This window comes from Brachycentrus maculatus, unplaced genomic scaffold (genome assembly GCF_059751285.1).
Source record: "Brachycentrus maculatus isolate JH-2025_06_01 unplaced genomic scaffold, ASM5975128v1 h1tg000475l, whole genome shotgun sequence".
Lineage (NCBI taxonomy): Eukaryota > Metazoa > Arthropoda > Insecta > Trichoptera > Brachycentridae > Brachycentrus > Brachycentrus maculatus.
This window is the reverse complement of record NW_028281222.1, coordinates 2,843,803-2,863,704: the sequence shown is the minus strand read 5'-3', so window position 1 is coordinate 2,863,704 and position 19,902 is coordinate 2,843,803. Positions and strand designations below refer to the sequence as shown.

Sequence of the window (19,902 nt, the reverse complement as noted above, 5' to 3'; positions counted from 1 at the left end):
AAGGACCTTTTTTGTTTGAAAAATCCTGCTTTTCCCTATATCAAAAATGTCCCAATATGTGAGCTGTTTCAACGATTATTAAAACATAAATAAAATTATTAAAATAAATGTCCTTAGTGTCTGAAATTTGGGTCGGTACTTAAATCGTTCAAGTTTTGGTGATTGCTTAACCTTTTAACCGGGTTAACTTTTTATCATGTATTTAGTTAAGAAAAGATTTATTTTCCTAAACAAAAACGTTCAATGGGATTCATTGTGCCTTTTTGGTACTCTATAATACACGTGTGTCACATTATTCTTGAAATATATCGTAATATAAACAAATAAGATCGTAACATAAATAAATCAAAGCACGCATCGTGTCTCACTCTTACCCACTGGCGATACATAGCGTCGAGAGTGAGACAGATATAGAGCATGATTATGGCGCGGTTACGGACCGCTAGAAAAATCAGGGATCTGATCTTTTATTTATCCTTGTGATGTTACAAATTATATAGATATTTCAACAGATGTTATAAGGCCAAAGATAGACGTATTATTTTATCCAAAGTTCCACACCATGAAAAAATCCCTCTAAGTTGAACTGAGGTTTGAAACTTGGAGCAATGTAAAAACACAAACGCTTATGTCAGCCGCGTATGGGGCATGTTTTGTTAAAACACATACGCTTATGCGAGCCGCGTGGATCCAGTTAACATGTTTGCGGACAGCATAGTTCAAAGGCGTACACATGTTTCACTCAACTAGAATGTGTTTCAAAATCTGTAAATACAGTTAAACCTCGATATAACAGGCCTATATTTAAAGAATTTGTCACAGTTATATAGTTTGAGAAATTCCAAGTTATATTTATTCGCTATGTAATAAATAAACCATTTCTCATGCAACTTAATGTTACAATACATTGATCCATTCTAGGGCTAGAAAAATGGTAAAATTTACAACCTGTATTGGCTGAATTTGTATTTACTTTGAATTATTTTGCATTCTATAATTAACACATTGTTTTCGGACGGTTTTTTCATCAACCCCGATATTAGTATGCTAATTAGGGTCGTATACTAATCTCAAGTAGCCGCAAACCCAATTCCCATCTGCAGAATGTTTTTGGCCTTTCTCGCTCTGCCAAAAGTAAGTAAATAAAACGCTTACAAGCGTGTCTTTCTCTCTACCGACAGTATATAAAAGACGCTTTTAAGCGTTTCCTGCAAACAATATGTTAAAATGGTTAGAAATTAATCAACTGTGAGCACTTGATATTTCCGGCGGCCATTTTAATTTTTTGACAGCTGGTACAAGTACAAACTGTTTGTATTTTCACCTGTCGATGAGAAAATCTGTAGTTCTCGAAACTAGTTGTGTTTGCATTAATAAACTCAGAAATAGTCTTACATACGTGTTTTATTCTCATTTTATTCAAATTGTGAAACTGTTTTTCCTGGCGAGTCATTTCGGAGCTGCGCTGAAAAAAACCTAATAGCAGAAATAAATATTACCGTGTTTCTTTCAAACTGCCGGTATATCTAAAGTATATGACGTTTAGGGCTCAAATTTTGAAAATAATATAATAAAGGTTGCCACTCACATGAGCAAATACATTTGTACCATTCCTACACACAAGATAATTCATTAAAATGGATACAGTAAAAACTATGTATTAAAATGCTAGAATTTAAAACAAAGTTATAATTATTAAATGCAAGATTTCTTATAATATTAGTATTCACCTACATTATCTTTGGAATAATGAAAAAATATAAAATCATCAACAAGAATAATTGTATTCAAATCTGAGAGTCATATAAAATACAAATGACATAAACATCCACAGAAAATATAAAAAAAATATTACAATTATTTGAGACAAATTGGTGGGAGCTGTCAAATAATAGTTCTGTATTTGAATTTAAAAGTAGAATCATTTATGAATACATTATATTTTATTTTAAAAGTAGAATCATTTGTAAATACAAGATAATTGATATGAAAATGACAATTTATAAATACGTGATACTTGAATTTAAAAGTAGAATCATTTATAAAACCCTAATATGTATTAAAATTTAGCAGCAGAATAATTTGTAAATACATATGTGATATTTGAATTTAAAATCAGATTCATTTATAAATACATAATATTTGAATATGAAAGTAGAATCATTTGTAAATAGATATAAGATAATTGAATTTTATTTTAGAATCATTTGTAAATACATGATATTTGAATTAGAAAGTAAAATCATTTTTAAATACGTAACATTAAAATTTAGCACTAGAATTATTTGTAAATACATGATACATATTTGAATTTGAAAGTATAATCATTTAATATTCAAATTTAGCAGCAGAATCATTTACGAATACGCGATATTCAAATTTAAGAGTAAAATAATTTGTGAATACACGATATTTTAATTAAAAAGCAGAATCATTTGTAAATTGGTACATTATTTATTTCATTTTGTACTCTTCAATATAATAAAACCGTATGTTGTAGAATTGGAGTTTATTTAAAAAATATATGTCGCTCACTCCTTTCAAGAGCGTCATAAATAAAAAATCGTCAATTTTCAGTTGTGCATGTTTTCAGAATGCCCAGAAAAACTACTAAATCCCAGCAAAAGCGGCATATTTTTGACTTAATATTTACCCGCTACAGGGCAGAAAATGTTGTTTTTGCATTTTGAAGAAAAGGTATTGTTTAATTATTTTTTTTAAATATACCAAATATTTTTCAAATGAAGAAAAAACAGTCAGGTTTTAACCTAAAAAGATTTGTTGCACAGTAAAAAGTTCAATAAGTGGCTTGATATTTATTTTTGATACATTAAGTTAAATTGTTAAATTTTAAAAACTTTCTCCTGAAAAATCAAGTTTTTTGATTTATGACGTTCTTGAAAGGAGTGAGCGATGTATTAAATTAAATTTGAGTATTTTTACAGTCGTAAAAATATAAAAACATGTACTTGATTCATTTAAAAAATATTATATTCATAGGGTTGAAAACCATAGGTGTCAGTTAAGGCACACATTTCAACACGCATCTCTCAATTGCTCTTAATTGGCTTGCGTTCTTTCCTTATACCGCCATTGGAACACAGGGTTTTTTACCATACATGGTTTTGCCGCACAGAGAGATAGCATTTTGGCTGCATTCAATCTACTTTCAACTGCATGGTTTTTTTCAATGTGTTTTCACCACTTGACAAATGACAATGTGATTTTGAAAATGGCTTTTAACTTGTCATTTGATTTACATTGAGGGTATTTTGTGAACGGTAACAATGTTGGTTATAAGTTAAAGATATATGTATATATATATATGTATATATATATGTATATATATATGTATATATATATGTATATATATATATATATATATATATATATATATATATATATATATATATATATATATATATATATATATATATATATATATATATATATATATATATATATATATAATAATTGTTATTATTAAGTTATGTACATAAAAAGGTAGCTTTGTTAATTAAAAATACGTTATTTTACAAAAATTCATTAAAAGTAAGGCACGCTTCATTATGATCAAGTATGAAATTTTAATATAAGAAAAAAATTATAATAAAAAATTGAGATATGAGCAATCTCAAAAACACCCAATAGGGTGTCTTAAGGTTTAAATCGTGTTAGCGAGTTAATATTTTGAAAATCACAATAAAAAAGTAAGAGATAAAAATGAATTGTAGAAATTCCCCACTCGCGCCTACATTGGAGAGAATGACTTGCAAATTTGCACTGCTGTCCTTCCGCGGAGACTCCAGGCCCTGTTCCGAGTATTTCATACCGGGAGCTGGATACTGACGGCACCGATTTTACAACTTTTCCCCAACAAATGTTTGTAATGATAAAATTCTCGATAATATTTGATTTCGTGATTTATCTAAATGCAAAGATAATTTTAAAGATTCCCTTATCCACATGGTGCATAGGGTACTGCATGACATTGATGCAGTGTTTTATTGATTTTTATTGTAACGCCAACGGTTGAGCAATTGAGCTTATTATAAATTGCTAGAAATAAATCAACTGTGAGCACTTGATATTTCCGGCGGCCATTTTAATTTTTTGACAGCTGCCAAACAAGATGGCCGCCGCGCTTCTGATCAGAGACAAGTTGTGAGGTGCGTGGCTCAGTGCATGTACTCCGTGTAGCCTTGAGCTCCCGTGAACACGACGTCGATCCAGATTCTAGCCGCCTGTCCGGAGGGAGCCATCAAGTAGTACCTTCTCTGTCTGGTTTTGACTACAAACGTAGTCAAGGGAGTGGGGGACTTAGATACGTTCAGGTGGTCCAAGTAGACCTCTTCGATAACCTGGAAATAAAACAATTATTACATTCTAAAATTATACATCTAAAACAGCTGTGAATTCCAGATGGATTGGTTGACAGACGCCTCACGCTTCGATCGGCTACAACAACTGCAATGGGCAAAGTGATCTTACCAGCTCGCAACCAGCGCACTAAATTTGGCGAGTGTGCCTTTACTGTTGCGGGGCCGATGGCGTGGAATGCTCTTCCACCAATGGTTAGAAATAGTGAGAGATGATCTTTAGAAAAAAACTAAAAACACTTGTTTGCTAAATCATTTCCACCATAATATTTTCCCCAAATTAATCACAGTGAAGCGCCCTTGAGGTAGTATTTTACGAAAATGGCGCTTTACAAATTATCCAAATTTATTTATTGTTTCGGCATTAACTTTGTAATAAGACATGTTACAATGATTAAAGAAAACACTTCGTTTTTTATCACTTGAGTTTTATTATAGACTACATGTTTCAGAAGTTAAACTTCCATCATTCAGGTCTGTATAATAACATTATTATTCTGTTATTATACAGACCTAAATGATGGATGTTTAACTTCTGAAACATGTAGTCTATAATAAAACTAAAGTGGTAAAAAACAAGTGTTTTCTTTAATCATTCAAATTTATTATTATTTTTACATTATTTAAAACATATTTATTTTTACATTTTTCCTGTTTTTAAACCACATTTTGAACAAAGTACATATCACCAGCGCACGCGGATGTTTTTTAGCACCATAAAGGAAAGGTTTAACCAACCTATTATGGGTCAAGTTAAACATGTAGCATTCCTAGGCAAGTATGTATATACATATATATAAGAACACATAAGTAAATTCACTACCTGAGTAAAATCAAGAATTAAAATCATACCCCTAAGTAACTTCACTGCTAACTTAGAATCAATGAAATGTATAAACTCATGCCTCTAGCGAGATAGCGAGTGTTTTTGCCTAGAATTTTCACTCATGAATTACATGAAATTATAGTAACTTTAAACATAAAGAGTAAATCCACTCACAAGTAGGCATAGGCTATGAAACTTATAAAGTTGAAGCCTGAGTAGGGACATGATGTTGCATAAGCCGTAGCTAGATTTCAGTCACTTGGACGTTAGGTAATTCAAAAAAAAAACCTATGATGGGTCATATTCACAGGGGGAACGTATTCACATGTTGAACAAGGATTTGGGCACACCTAAAGCGTTATTTAGGTAGTTTTCCTGCAAATTACGAGTTGATTTGAGGGTAAGAGCCGTACCTGGAAATAAGCCCCTCCTCTCGGCTTCTTTTCATTCTTATCGGAGTAGTAAATCAGGGTCTTCGATGACCGGTCAAAAACAAACCACCTGAAATGAAAGAAAAATTCAGTTTTTTTTAAAAAATAATTTCACAGCCAAAAAATACAGTTTTCTTGACATTCTACCCAGTGAAGCTAAGAGCACTGGAACGGATCGATGCTGTGACAAAATCACTTATATTTATAGATACGCCGCCCGTAAAACTGAGTTATAACCGACTTTCACTTCTTCCTCCTCTTCTTCGTCTTCTCTTGGTGTAGGCCTTGTGGCCTGTTTTTAAGAGAGCCTATTTTAGCCTCCTGCGATATCGATTCCCAGCTGTCAATCCATCTCTTTTGTGGTCTATCTTGCAGTGCAATGTGGGGGAGTCTGGATGGTTCCATTCTTATCCCGGCGTTTCTTATTCTATCTCGAAGACTCTTGCCAGATATGCTCCTTAGAGTCTCCATTTCTGGTACTCAAATAACACAGCGATCCATGAAAAGATCCATGCTTGGTTTAACCCTGAGGGATAAAGTAAGAAATGAAGAAATCAGGAACAGAACCAAAATGGAGGATATCATGGGTCACGTGGCAAGACTCAAGTGACAATAGGCAGGACATGTTGAAAGACAGGACCCCAAATTATTACTCTTATTCTGTCTCGTAGACTCTTACCAGATATGCACCTTAGAGTCTTCATTTCTGACACTCTAAGCACGTTTTTCGTGACTATAATGTCCGCTCCACTTTTGATCCCATATGTCATTGCTTCAAATTATGTAATTAAAACGTGGATGACTTACCGTTTAGACCAGCCGTGGAATTTAGCTCCGAGTTTGTGCAAGTAGCCGCGGCAGGAAGTCGAGTCGATCATTATGTACGGACACAGGTCCACTTGGTGACCTTCAACAAACAAGCACGCTGCGTTAGCCATGCGGCTGCTGAGTAGGACCACACATGCATTTTGCCAGAAAAATAATATGATGGTGGAGACTGACCGGAGCATTTTGTCGTAACATAACGTCGTAGCATAGCTCGCGGCGAGCATCCCGAACTATGGATGGAGCGCTCAGCTCGCTGTACTGACTGCCTGAATGCTTGCATCGTAATGTGTTACGTTACGGCCAAATGCTCCGGTCAGTCTTCACCCTAAAATACCATGTTTCAACCCCGCCTTATTGTGTACAGTTATATACAGTTTTTCCACTTCAAATTGGACACTTTACAAACCAAATTAAAAGCATTGCAAATCAAATTGGAGGGATTGCCGTACGTCTAGGACCATGTAGCTTCTGAATAGTTCATTGGATGGGAGTGTCGAGATATATTTATTTATGATTCTTAAGATAAGTTTTTGGACTTTGAGTACTGGGTCCAACATAGTTTTGGCACCTCCGCCCCAGCCAACAATTCCATGTAAAATTGTGGATTGTAACAGAACCTAATAAACCTCTTTGAGGAATGAGGGGTCAAGTATGCTAAGTATGTAATTGATTCGGCAGTCCCTTTGTGGTAAAATCTATCCATTTTTAATTTAGGTTTTACTTAGTAAATACCTCTATTTCTTAAAATCTACTGTGACATATGTTTCGATGCATTCCGCATCATTTTCAAACGACATACGGTGTTTAAAAATGATACAGAATGCATCGTACACGTGTCACAGTAGATTTTAAGAATTTTTCACTTTCTCCTGTACTACTACGATATATATACCTGCGGATTCAATATGCGTTCTCAGATTGAGGTCATCTTGGTCGATGGGGAGGTAGCGGGTTAAAGGTCTCTGGAGGTCTTCCCTCATCCGGGGACTTAACCCAGAGTTGGAGACCTTCCTCGGCCTTCTAGGGGCTTCCACGCCGCCGTACATCAAACCTGGAAGTAATTTAACAATTAAAATAATAATAACTATCATTTTTATTTGAAAGGGAGAGAAATTACTCCTAACTGGAGATAATCCAGATCGGTGAACAAGTATTTGGACACATTCAAAACGTTGTCATTTGAATTTCAACTCGGATTTCTGCGTGTTTTAGGTCAGTTTTTTGTGATGTGAGTGAATTCAGTGTTGGAAACATCACTCTAGTTAAGCTTAAAATATTTTTGCGTAGTTCGATATTACCCCCTCCCGTCATTTTGAAAAGAAGACAATCAATGTATATTTAAAATCAAAATTATTTATTGAATTAATTTACACAATTTTTTTTTAAAAAGTTACATGAAAATAGTAAATATTATTTATTACTTACAGTAATAGACAAATAAATAAAAATTTTAAATTTGATCAAACTAAATTTACATTTTCAGGTTTCCTTTTCAGTTTTTGGAGAAAGATGTTGCTTCATATTTGATTCAATTACTTTAAAATTGGGATTTTTTTTTATGCAAGAACAATTTGAATAGTCTTCAGCGTTTAATTAATTTCTGAATTCGCTCACTCCTTTCGAGAACGTCATAAATCAAAAAAGTAAGTTTAAAAATATAATACAATATATTGAAAATAAATATCAAGCCACTTATTGTACTTTTTACTGTGCAACAGATCTTTTTAGGTAAAACCTGAAGGTTTTTTCTCCATTTGAAAAATATTTAGTATATTCAAAAAAAAAATATTAAACAATAACTTTTCTTCAAAATGCAAAAACAACACATTCTGCCCTGTTGCGGGTAAATATTAAGTTTAAAATATGCCGCTTTTGCTGGGATATAGTACATTTTCTGGGCATTTCGAAAACATGCACAACTAATAATTTACGATTTTTGATTTATGACGTTCTTGAAAGGAGTGAGCAAATTGTTTGAATTTGTAAAAATACTAACACGTTACTGTTTTCTTACTACCCCAAAAAAATATTTTTACCCTAATCGAGGTATCAGCGTTGAATGCTGATTGCAGTCGAGTCATCAAGCCTACAGCTGCTTTATCGGGAATATTCTACACAATTCTTCTTCTTCTTCTTACCTCCGTTTTCGCTGCTCATGTCGGAGAGCTGGGAGATGGGCCGGAGGGGAGTTCCGCCGTCACCGCCATCCTCTATGCAGGCAGACGAATTGAACGAATCAGTCTGGGAATGCCGGAGTTGCTAGAAAAAGGGAAAAATTATAATTAGGGATATTTTCAATTACATTTTTGACATCTCAACATAGATGAAGAGGAATATGGAAGTGTGGGTATTTTACATGGCTTACGACCCGCTACAGGATGGTTTATAATTTTAGTGATCACTTTATACAGGCGGACCTCATCATTCGCACATTCGACTTTCGCACAATTCTGTATTTTGAACATTTAAAAATTATTTTTTTTAGCAAAAATATTTTATAACATACCTATCACATGAAGTATGTTATCTAGAATGATCACATAACACAATATGTCGCAAATGAAACAAAATTTATACAATTCACCCATTACACCCATCGCTCACTCCTTTCAAGAACGTCATAAATCTAAAAAACTTGATTTTTCGGGAGAACGTTTTTAAAGTTTAAAAATATAACACAATGTATCAAAAATAAATATCAAGCCACTTATTGAACTTTTAAGTGTGCAACAGATCTTTTTAGGTAAAACCTAAAGGTTTTTTCTCCATTTGAAAAATATTTAGTTTATTTAAAAAAATAGTTAAACAATACCTTTTATTCAAAATGCAAAAACAACATTTTCTGCCCTATAGCGGGTAAATATTAAGTTAAAAATATGCCTCTTTTGCTGGGATATAGTACATTTTCTGGGCAATCCTAAAGCATGCACAACTGAAAATTGACTTTTTTTTTTTATTTAAGACGTTCTTGAAAGGAGTGAGCGACATGTCATATTTTCCTGTCAATCCAGTTTTCTTATAAAAATTGCTGAGAAAACCAGAAACCAACATTTTTACGAAATATTGCTCGTTATATCCGAGATCTCGCTATAACGGTGCTCGTAATAACCGAGTTCGACTGCCTATACATTTTATTAAGTACTTACAAATAGTACCTACATAAAACAGTTCTACCACCAGATGTCGCATGCGTCGCGCTGAATAAAACAAAAGACATCAGATAGAAAAAATATTATTCTGAACTGTCAGAATCAGATAGATAGATAGAAAAATATTATAAAGATAAATTAAGAATAAACTTTAATTATAAACTTTAATTACAAAGCAACACATTGTTTATTTTATTATTATACACCCACTTTACATATTATTTACACCCAATTTACGAAGGAAAATATTACCACGTTTTATATATATGTGTGTGTGTGTGTGTGTGTGTGTGTGTGTGTGTGTGTGTGTGTGTGTGTGTGTGTATGCCATACGGCACTTAAAGGGTTAAGAGTGTATACCATGATTACATTTCTGTTTACAGTTCTCAAGTTCCTACTTCAGGTCATCCTTGATTGAGTGTAATTGCGCTACGCAGGCGTTCCACGGGCAGAGCTCGGCACAAACAACTGTTGTGTATGACAAATTACGAGCATTATCTAAATTGGAAATGACAAACTGGGGGCGTCACGTCAATTTGGTAGGGTGAGTGTCCCACTGTTGGATGTGGCCGATCATTTTTTTTTTAAATGAAAAGATGCACGAATGTGGAAGAGGCGAAGATTGTCTGCCAAGACAGAATGGTGTGGCTTTGTATTCTAAAACTACAAAATAGTGTAAAACTAAGTTTTACTACATTTTTACAACCCTCAAATTTCGGTAACACGACCCTCAAATTTTAGTTTTACATCTCAAAAATTTCGATTTACATCTCTGAATTTCGATTTTACATTCTTCAAAATTCGGTTTTACAGCTCTCAAATTTCAATTTTACACCCCTGAAATTTCGGTTTTACAGCTCCCAAATTTCAATTTTACACCCCTCAAATTTCGGTTTTACAGCTCTCAAATTTCAATTTTACAACCCTCGAATTTCGGTTTTATAGCTCTCATATTTCGATTATTTTTTACATCCCTTAAATTTCGATTACACAGCTCTCAAATTCGATTATACACTCCTCAAATTTTGATTTTACACCTCTCAAATTCCACACTCCGCAGAATGAAATGGTAATGCCGTAATCTGCAATGGGTCTGCATCTTACTTTCGGCAGAGACTGCGAGCGCTTCACGGCGGCCGAAGACCTCTTCTTCGCGTACGTGAACCAGACCGACATCTCTTCCTGACTGGCAGCTTCCGGGGCTATCACAACATCCCACTTCCGGTGTAGCGAGCGATACGTCACTCCAACTTGACGACTAACATCACAGATGCCACGAAAAGACGCACGCTTTTAATTTAAAACCAACGAATATTCAAAATTATAATTAAAATACAGCTTTGTTTTAAAATCACTATTAATATTTTATTATAACTTAATTATAATGTCTACCGGTTTTGAAGATAATTGCTTCTTTATCAATACTGAGTATTAATCAGTCTTGAAAAAGCATCAATGTTGGATCGAAGAAAGCTGTAATATTCACCAATCCTACTCAATTTTAACCAAGCCTGTGACAAGTCGGAAGCCCCGTAAATGCCCAGACTTTCATATTATTCTTCATCTATATTGAAATGACAGATCTATATTTCGTCCGCCTCCGTAGTATGATGGTCAGCACGCTCGGATACCGTTCCAGAGATCCCGGGTTCGATTCCCAGGGGGGGTCAAATAAATATAAGATTTTTCCACTCCAATATTTATTCAATATTACCCTGGACTGGTACCTGAAGCGGAGGGCTGATCACCTTTCCTTCGTGTGTTAAAGATCAAGATAACACTGTGTTTATATAATGCAGTGCCGTATGCACCATTGGGGTGCGGATAAGGGTTTGAATGAATATTAAGATGTCATTTATTTTAATTTCTCCTAATTGGAGGTAATCCAGATTTGTGAACAAGTATTTGGACACACACAAAATGTCGTAAACGCCGATTGTTGATTATTAGGACGGTCAATTATTCGCGCGATTACGATTTTTTTAGAACAGTCACCGAGATGACCGCGTGTGCTAGAAGTTTATCGAGAACTGGATTCTAAATTTGCGTTCAACCGAAGGAAAGATAAACTCAACGGTTCGTCTTAATATCCGATGTAAATTGGTCACTCTCGAGCGATCCCGGGCGAGTCCAACTGAATAATGATCGTTTTAATGTAAATTAAACTAAAAGGGGGCAAATTTATGAAGATATTAATGTAAAATTAACTAGAAGGGGGCAAAATTATGAAGATATTAATGTAAATTAAATTAAAAATGGGGAATTTATGAAGATATTAATGTAAAATTAACTGAAAAGGGGAAAATTATGATGATGTTTGTGTAAAATTAACTTAAAGGGGGCAAAATTATGAAGATAATAATGTAAAATTAACTTAAAGGGGGAAAAATTATAAAGATATTAATGTAAAATTAACTGAAAAGGGGGAAATTATGAAGATAATAATGTAATATTAACTTAAAGGGGGCAAAATTATGAAGATATTAATGTAAATTAAATTAAAAATGTGGAATTTATGGAAATATTAATGTAAAATTAACTGGAAAGGGGGCAAAAATATGAAGATATTAATGTAAATTAAATTAAAAATGGGGAATTTATGAAGATATTAATGTAAAATTAACTGGAAAGGGGGCTAAAATATGAAGGTATAAATGTAAAATTTACTGAAAATTGGGAAAGTTATGAGGATATTAATGTAAAATTAACTGAAAGGGTGCAAAATTATGAAGATATTAACGTAAAATTAACTTAAAAGGGGGAAATTATGAAGATATTAATGTTAAATTAATTAAAAGGGGGAAAAATTATGGAGATGTTATTATAAGACAAACTTAAATGTACATGTTATAATATAAGATAAATTTAAATAACTTAATATAAATTATACAAATGAAAGAGTTTCTGCTTAATAAAAAGCTTGGCTCATCCCACCATAGATGTCTCTCGTGAAGTCTATCGAGTTTTAAAACTGTGTATCGAGTTTAATAAATATATCTGGAAGTTCCAAGAATTTGAATAGTGTGGTTGTCAGTCATGGACAAAATTGATGAATGTTACACGCGTATAAAGTAGTCACTAAATCCAGCCTATGACAGGCCATAAACCTTGTAAATACTCAAACTTATATATTCTTCATCATCTTTATTGAGATGTCATGATCAAAATAATCTACTAATACTACGGAGTCATGGCCACCTCTGAGGTGGGAGCACTCACATTCGCACAAATATTTATAAAATTCCTCTAATAATAATTTGTTTGTCTCGAGAAATCTTTAAATACAATTTTTCGCGGCCATTTTTCACGAAGATAATTCTTTGAAATATAGTAGTGTCTCGAGAAGACCGGGATAATTTATGAGAACGTGTCCTACGACAACTCGGAGGCGTGTCGCACGGAAATAAAAACACGTTTTTCATGCCGAGACATTAAATTAATGGTCACAGGAGACAGTCGCTTAGAGCGGACATTGTCAACCCTTTGTCTACCAAAATCCGATATATCGCTCACTCCTTTCAAGAATTTCATAAATCAAAAAACTTGATTTTACAGGAGATCGTTTTCAAAGTTTAAAAATATAACACAATGTATTAAAAATAAATATCAAGCCACTTATTGAACTTTTTACTGTGCAACAGATCTTTTAAGGTAAAACCTGAAGGTTTTTTTTTACATTTGAAAAATATTTAGTATATTTAAAAAAAATAATCAAACCCTACCTTTTCTTCAAAATGCAAAAACAACATTTTCTGCCCTGTAGCGGGTAAATATAAAGTTAAAAATATGCCGCTTTTGCTGGGATATAGTACATTTTCTGGGAAATCCGAAAACATGCACAACTAAAAATTGACGATTTTTTATTTATGACGTTCTTGAAAGGAGTGAGCGATATCGGCTTTCGGAACTCTAGCGAGAAATACCGGATCCGTCGGATCTGACGTCATGATATATAAAAGTGTCAGATACATACTGTAAACATGAAGACTAAATCCACTCACGAGTAGGTATAGGCTATGAAACTTAAAAAGTTGAAGCCTGAGTAGGCTCATGATAAGTGGTGTTGCATAAGCCGTAGCTAGATTTCAAAGTCACTAGGGCGTTAGGTAATTTAAAAAAAGCATACGGTTAGTCCTATTAACTCTTATATTTTTTTACAAAAATGTTAGTAATATTAGTATATAACCACTCACCGAGATTTTTATGTCTACCGGTTTCACTTTCGGACGTTAGGTATTTAAAAAAAATAAAAATAAATTGGACAGTATGGGCGTTTGTCCACTACACGGTATTACACGGAATTTTACCGTCCGGCACGTCAGTTAGCGTTTTAAAACGATGATTGGCTTGGATCAGCTTGTGCTTTTGGCCGTCTTTCTGCAGATCGGTGCGTGAACTAAATTCGATCACACTAAACTGTCGTCGCATTTATTTTTAAAAAACCGGACTGCCAGACGGTAAAATTCCGGGTAGTGGACAAGCGCCCTATGGGCGTTTGTCTCTGTCTATCTCACCTCATACACAAGTAGAATTTTATCTAATTTTTGAACGGAAGAGGTATTCTCGAAATGCTCCATGATCCGTCAAGTCGATTTGGTTACCAAAGGGTTAAAGTGGACATTGTTTGAATATGTAAAAAAAAACATGATTTAATTTGTTTTTTGGGAAATAAATCGGTTTTTCTCGACATATTTAAATATCAAGTAATATTCAACGTATCTAACTGATCCACTTAACGAATTTTTTATGTATTCATATAAGCAAACAGCTCAAATAACGAGTTTTACACGTACCGAAATTTTCGTGTAACGAATTAACATTATACTCTAAACCAGGCATCGGGAACCTGCGGCCTTAAGGCCGCATGCGGCCTTTTGTCTATTCTAGTGCGGCCTTTTGACTGATGAAAATTTTTGTAAATAGGCATTTTTTCCATATTTTTTTAATTGCTTTTTTAACAATTTATATTGTAATATAATTCAAATATTTAGTTTATAGGGGGGGTGTCAACGTTTTTTTTACTGCGGCCTCATGTTGAATCAGATAAGTGAATGTGGCCTTTTGAAATAGAAAGGTTCCCCATGCCTGCTCTAAACCCTATATAATGAATATCCAACATTCCTAAATCCCTACATCGTGAATATGTAGCATTTCTAAATACTTACATAATGAATATCAATCATTCCTAAATCCTTACGCAATGAATATCCAACATTCCTAAATCCTTACATAATGAATATCCAACATTCCTAAATCCCTACATCGTGAATATGTAGCATTTCTAAATACTTACATAATGAATATCAATCATTCCTAAATCCTTACGCAATGAATATCCAACATTCCTAAATCCTTACATAATGAATATCCAACATTCCTAAATCCCTACATCGTGAATATGTAGCATTTCTAAATACTTACATAATGAATATCAATCATTCCTAAATCCTTACGCAATGAATATCCAACATTCCTAAATCCTTACATAATGAATATCCAACATTCCTAAATCCCTACATCGTGAATATGTAGCATTTCTAAATACTTACATAATGAATATCAATCATTCCTAAATCCTTACGCAATGAATATCCAACATTCCTAAATCCTTACATAATGAATATCCAACATTCCTAAATCCCTACATCGTGAATATGTAGCATTTCTAAATACTTACATAATGAATATCAATCATTCCTAAATCCTTACGCAATGAATATCCAACATTCCTAAATCCTTACATAATGAATATCCAACATTCCTAAATCCCTACATCGTGAATATGTAGCATTTCTAAATACATACAAAATGATTATCAATCATTCCTAAATCCATACACAATGAATATCCAACATTCCTAAATCCTTACACAATGAATATCCAACATTCCTAAATCCTTACACAATGAATATCCAACATTCCTAAATCCTTACACAATGAATATCCAACATTCCTAAATCCTTACACAATGAATATCCAACATTCCTAAATCCCTACATCGTGAATATGTAGCATTTCTAAATACATACAAAATGATTATCAATCATTCCTAAATCCATACACAATGAATATCCAACATTCCTAAATCCTTACACAATGAATATCCAACATTCCTAAATCCCTACATCGTGAATATGTAGCATTTCTAAATACATACAAAATGATTATCAATCATTCCTAAATCCATACACAATGAATATCCAACATTCCTAAATCCTTACACAATGAATATCCAACATTCCTAAATCCTAACACAATGAATATCCAACATTCCTAAATCCTTACACAATGAATATCCAACATTCCTAAATCCCTACATCGTGAATATGTAGCATTTCTAAATACATACAAAATGATTATCAATCATTCCTAAATCCATACACAATGAATATCCAACATTCCTAAATCCTTACACAATGAATATCCAACATTCCTAAATCCTTACACAATGAATATCCAACATTCCTAAATCCTTACACAATGAATATCCAACATTCCTAAATCTCTACATCGTGAATATGTAGCATTTCTAAATACATACAAAATGATTATCAATCATTCCTAAATCCATACACAATGAATATCCAACATTCCTAAATCCTTACACAATGAATATCCAACATTCCTAAATCCTTACACAATGAATATCCAACATTCCTAAATCCTTACACAATGAATATCCAACATTCCTAAATCCCTACATCGTGAATATGTAGCATTTCTAAATACATACAAAATGATTACCAATCATTCCTAAATTCTTACACAATGAATATCCAACATTCCTAAATCCTTACACAATGAATATCCAACATTCCTAAATCCCTACATCGTGAATATGTAGCATTTCTAAATACATACAAAATGATTACCAATCATTCCTAAATCCTTACACAATGAATATCCAACATTCCTAAATCCTTACACAATGAATATCCAACATTCCTAAATCCCTACATCGTGAATATGTAGCATTTCTAAATACATACAAAATGATTACCAATCATTCCTAAATCCTTACACAATGAATATCCAACATTCCTAAATCCTTACACAATGAATATCCAACATTCCTAAATCCCTACATCGTGAATATGTAGCATTTCTAAATACATACAAAATGATTATCAATCATTCCTAAATCCTTACACAATGAATATCCAACATTCCTAAATCCTTACACAATGAATATCCAACATTCCTAAATCCCTACATCGTGAATACTTATGTAGCATTTCTAAATACATACAAAATGATTATCAATCATTCCTAAATCCTTACACAATGAATATCCTACATTCCTAAATCCTTACACAATGAATATCCTACATTCCTAAATCCTTACATAATGAATATCCAACATTCCTTAATCCGTACATAACGAATATCTAGATTCCTAAATCACAAGCTGATGATTTCAAATATATTGTAGCTAAGAGATTTTTTAAATTTCATTAATTGATTCGGCAGTGACTTTGTGGTAAAATCTATCCATTTTTTATTAATGTTTTACTTAGTAAATACCACTATTTCTTATTTTTGTGATTTTTTAAATGATACGTTATTACTATTTCGTTTCTCGCTTAGTCACGAACAAAACGTATACACGTAAATTACTAATAGTTGATATACACAAATATAACGACGCCATTCCTATAACGTACATTCGTATAAGGTTTTCCCCTATAACGTTTGCGGCATTTTTTCCTATAACGGTGGTCCCTCGTATAACGCAGTAGGTCCGTGATACGTTATTGACATCGAAATACCCACCATTATATGTACCCCTAGACCTAATAATAGCAATCAATTTTAGTATATAAGGACATCTTGTAAATATTTTTAGTCAGTGTCTTAATAAGACGAAACGCGTCACGTATTATCAAACACCATTTATGTAAATAAAAGTAGAATTCAATCCAATAACCGTGTTTAATTTTGGATATATTACCCAACAATTCAAAATGGAACTCTACCAACTGTCTGCAGTTATAATAAACGGAGTATTTGAATTAAAAACATCAATTCCCTATAACGTATAATAAGACGAAACGCGTCACATTTTATCAAACACCATATATGTAAATGAAAGTAGAATTCAATCCAATAACCGTGTTTAATTTCGGATATATTACCCAACAATTCAATATGGAATTCTACCAACTGTCTGCAATTACAATATAATAAACGGAGTATTTGAATTAAAAACATCAATTCCCTATAACGTATAATAAGACGAAACGCGTCACATTTTATCAAACACCATATATGTAAATAAAAGTAGAATTTAATCCAATAACCGTGTTTAATTTCGGATATATTACCCAACAATTCAATATGGAACTCTACCAACTGTCTGCAGTTATAATAAACGAAGTATTTGAATCAAAAACATCAATTCCCTATAACGTTTACTCCTATAACGGCACCTATTCAACGTTATAGGGGGCTTACCGGATATATTTAAAGTATAGAAGGCCGTGACGCACGAATCGCCCCCCATATCCGAATGTTCAGATTACAAACTATCTAAATGTTTTCAAAACAATCCGTCAAAAAACTGGTATTCGTGTAAACTAAACGCGGAAATAAAGCCGTGATTCACGCTTATGAATACCGGAAAAATGGAATTTCAATTAAAAATTGACGATCAGCAAAATGGAGTCGCTTGAAGTTAGCTGCGGGCTGCAGGAGCGTGACGTCATGATTGGCGGTATTTCGAAATGTCACCTTTTTGTTTGTATAAATGGTTTCAATCGCAGACCAAATGGAAATCTGTTCTGTTTACTGTATTCTATCGGAATTTTAATTAAAGTTGCGACTAAACGTGACCTATCCTGTGTTAAACCAATATGAAATCTATTATTAGATTAAAAAACCACCAGTCTGATGATGTCGGTAACGACGAAACCCGGTCGCTGGTCAAATAAAAAAGCGGAAAAGCTAAAAATATTGGTTTTAATCTAATAATAAATTAAAAATGCAATTCCATCACGAAGTGTCAGTGGATAATATAAATCTATTATTCATTTTAAATTAAACACAGGTTTTTTGAGTCTACCAAGTTGAACTAAGTAGACTCAAAAACTAGCCAAATCTGTGTTTGATAATATAAATCTATCAACAACATTTTGAGTGTGTCCAAATACTTGTTCACAAAATCTGGATTATCTCCTATTACAGGAGTTATTTTCATATTATTTTTTGACATCTCATCAAAGATGAAGAATTGGTGAATTGGGTAGAATTGGTGAATGTTACACGTGTGTAAAGTGATCACTTAAACCAGCCTATGACGGTCGTAAGCCCTGTAAATGCCCAGACTTCCATATTCTTCTTCATCTTTGATGAGATGTCAAAAAATAATATAAATCTATCAATATGAAATCATTAAATCGCACCAAAACGTAACAATTTTACAAGCTAGAATTCCTGATAGACTGAAAATCATTTATAATGGAAACGTAACGTTTTGGTGAGGACCTCCACAAATCGCTCACTCCTTTCAAGAACGTCATAAATCAAAAATTGTCAATTTTCAGTTGTGCATGTTTTCGGAATGCCCGGAAAATGTACTATATCCCAGCAAAAGCGGCATATTTTAACTTAATATTTTTACCCGCTACAGGGCACAAAATGTTGTTTTTGCATTTTGAAGAAAAAGTATTGTTTAATTATTTTTTTAAATAAATTAAATATTTTTCAAATGGAGAAAAAACCTTCAGGTTTTACCTAAAAAGATCTGTTGCACAGTAAAAAGTTTAATGAGTGGCTTGATATTTATTTTTAATACATTGCGTTATATTTTTAAACTTTAAAAACGTTCTCCTGAAAAATCAAGTTTTTTGATTTATGACGTTCTTGAAAGGAGTGAGCGATATGTAAACAAATATAACGTGAACCTTGTCAAAATACTTAATGAAAAATAGGAACCGGTTACATGGTACTTAAGTTTGGTTTATTAGGAATGAATGGAAGAGACATTCAACTATAAATCACTATTCACGCACATGCACAGCTACTACACATCGCTCACTCCTTTCAAGAACGTCATAAATTAAAAAACTTGATTTCTCAGGAGAACGTTTTCAACTTTTTCATTAATTGATTCGGCAGTCACTTCGTGGTAAAATCTATACATTTTTAATTAATGTTTTACTTTTTAATGATGCGGAATGCATCGAAACACGTGTCACAGTAGATTTTAAGAAATAGTGGTATTTACTAGGTAAAACATTAATTAAAAACGTTTTTAACGTTTAAAAATGTAACACAATGTATTAAAAATC

At 32.9% G+C, this 19,902-nt stretch overlaps 1 protein-coding gene across 1 annotated transcript in view; it reads right to left on the bottom strand.

Moving 5' to 3' along the window:
- Positions 1 to 3,482: 3,482 nt before the first annotated feature.
- Positions 3,483 to 19,902, bottom strand: part of LOC148302181 (uncharacterized) — a 93,778-nt gene continuing 77,358 nt past the window's right edge. Inside the window, exons 14-18 of the mRNA XM_088272107.1 lie at positions 8,603 to 8,723; positions 7,357 to 7,515; positions 6,444 to 6,543; positions 5,619 to 5,706; positions 3,483 to 4,361 (exon numbers count right to left, since the gene is read on the bottom strand). Coding sequence (XP_088128233.1) covers positions 4,179 to 4,361; positions 5,619 to 5,706; positions 6,444 to 6,543; positions 7,357 to 7,515; positions 8,603 to 8,723 — 651 coding nt within the window. The 3' untranslated portion in view covers positions 3,483 to 4,178. The remainder of the gene's footprint in view (positions 4,362 to 5,618; positions 5,707 to 6,443; positions 6,544 to 7,356; positions 7,516 to 8,602; positions 8,724 to 19,902) is intronic.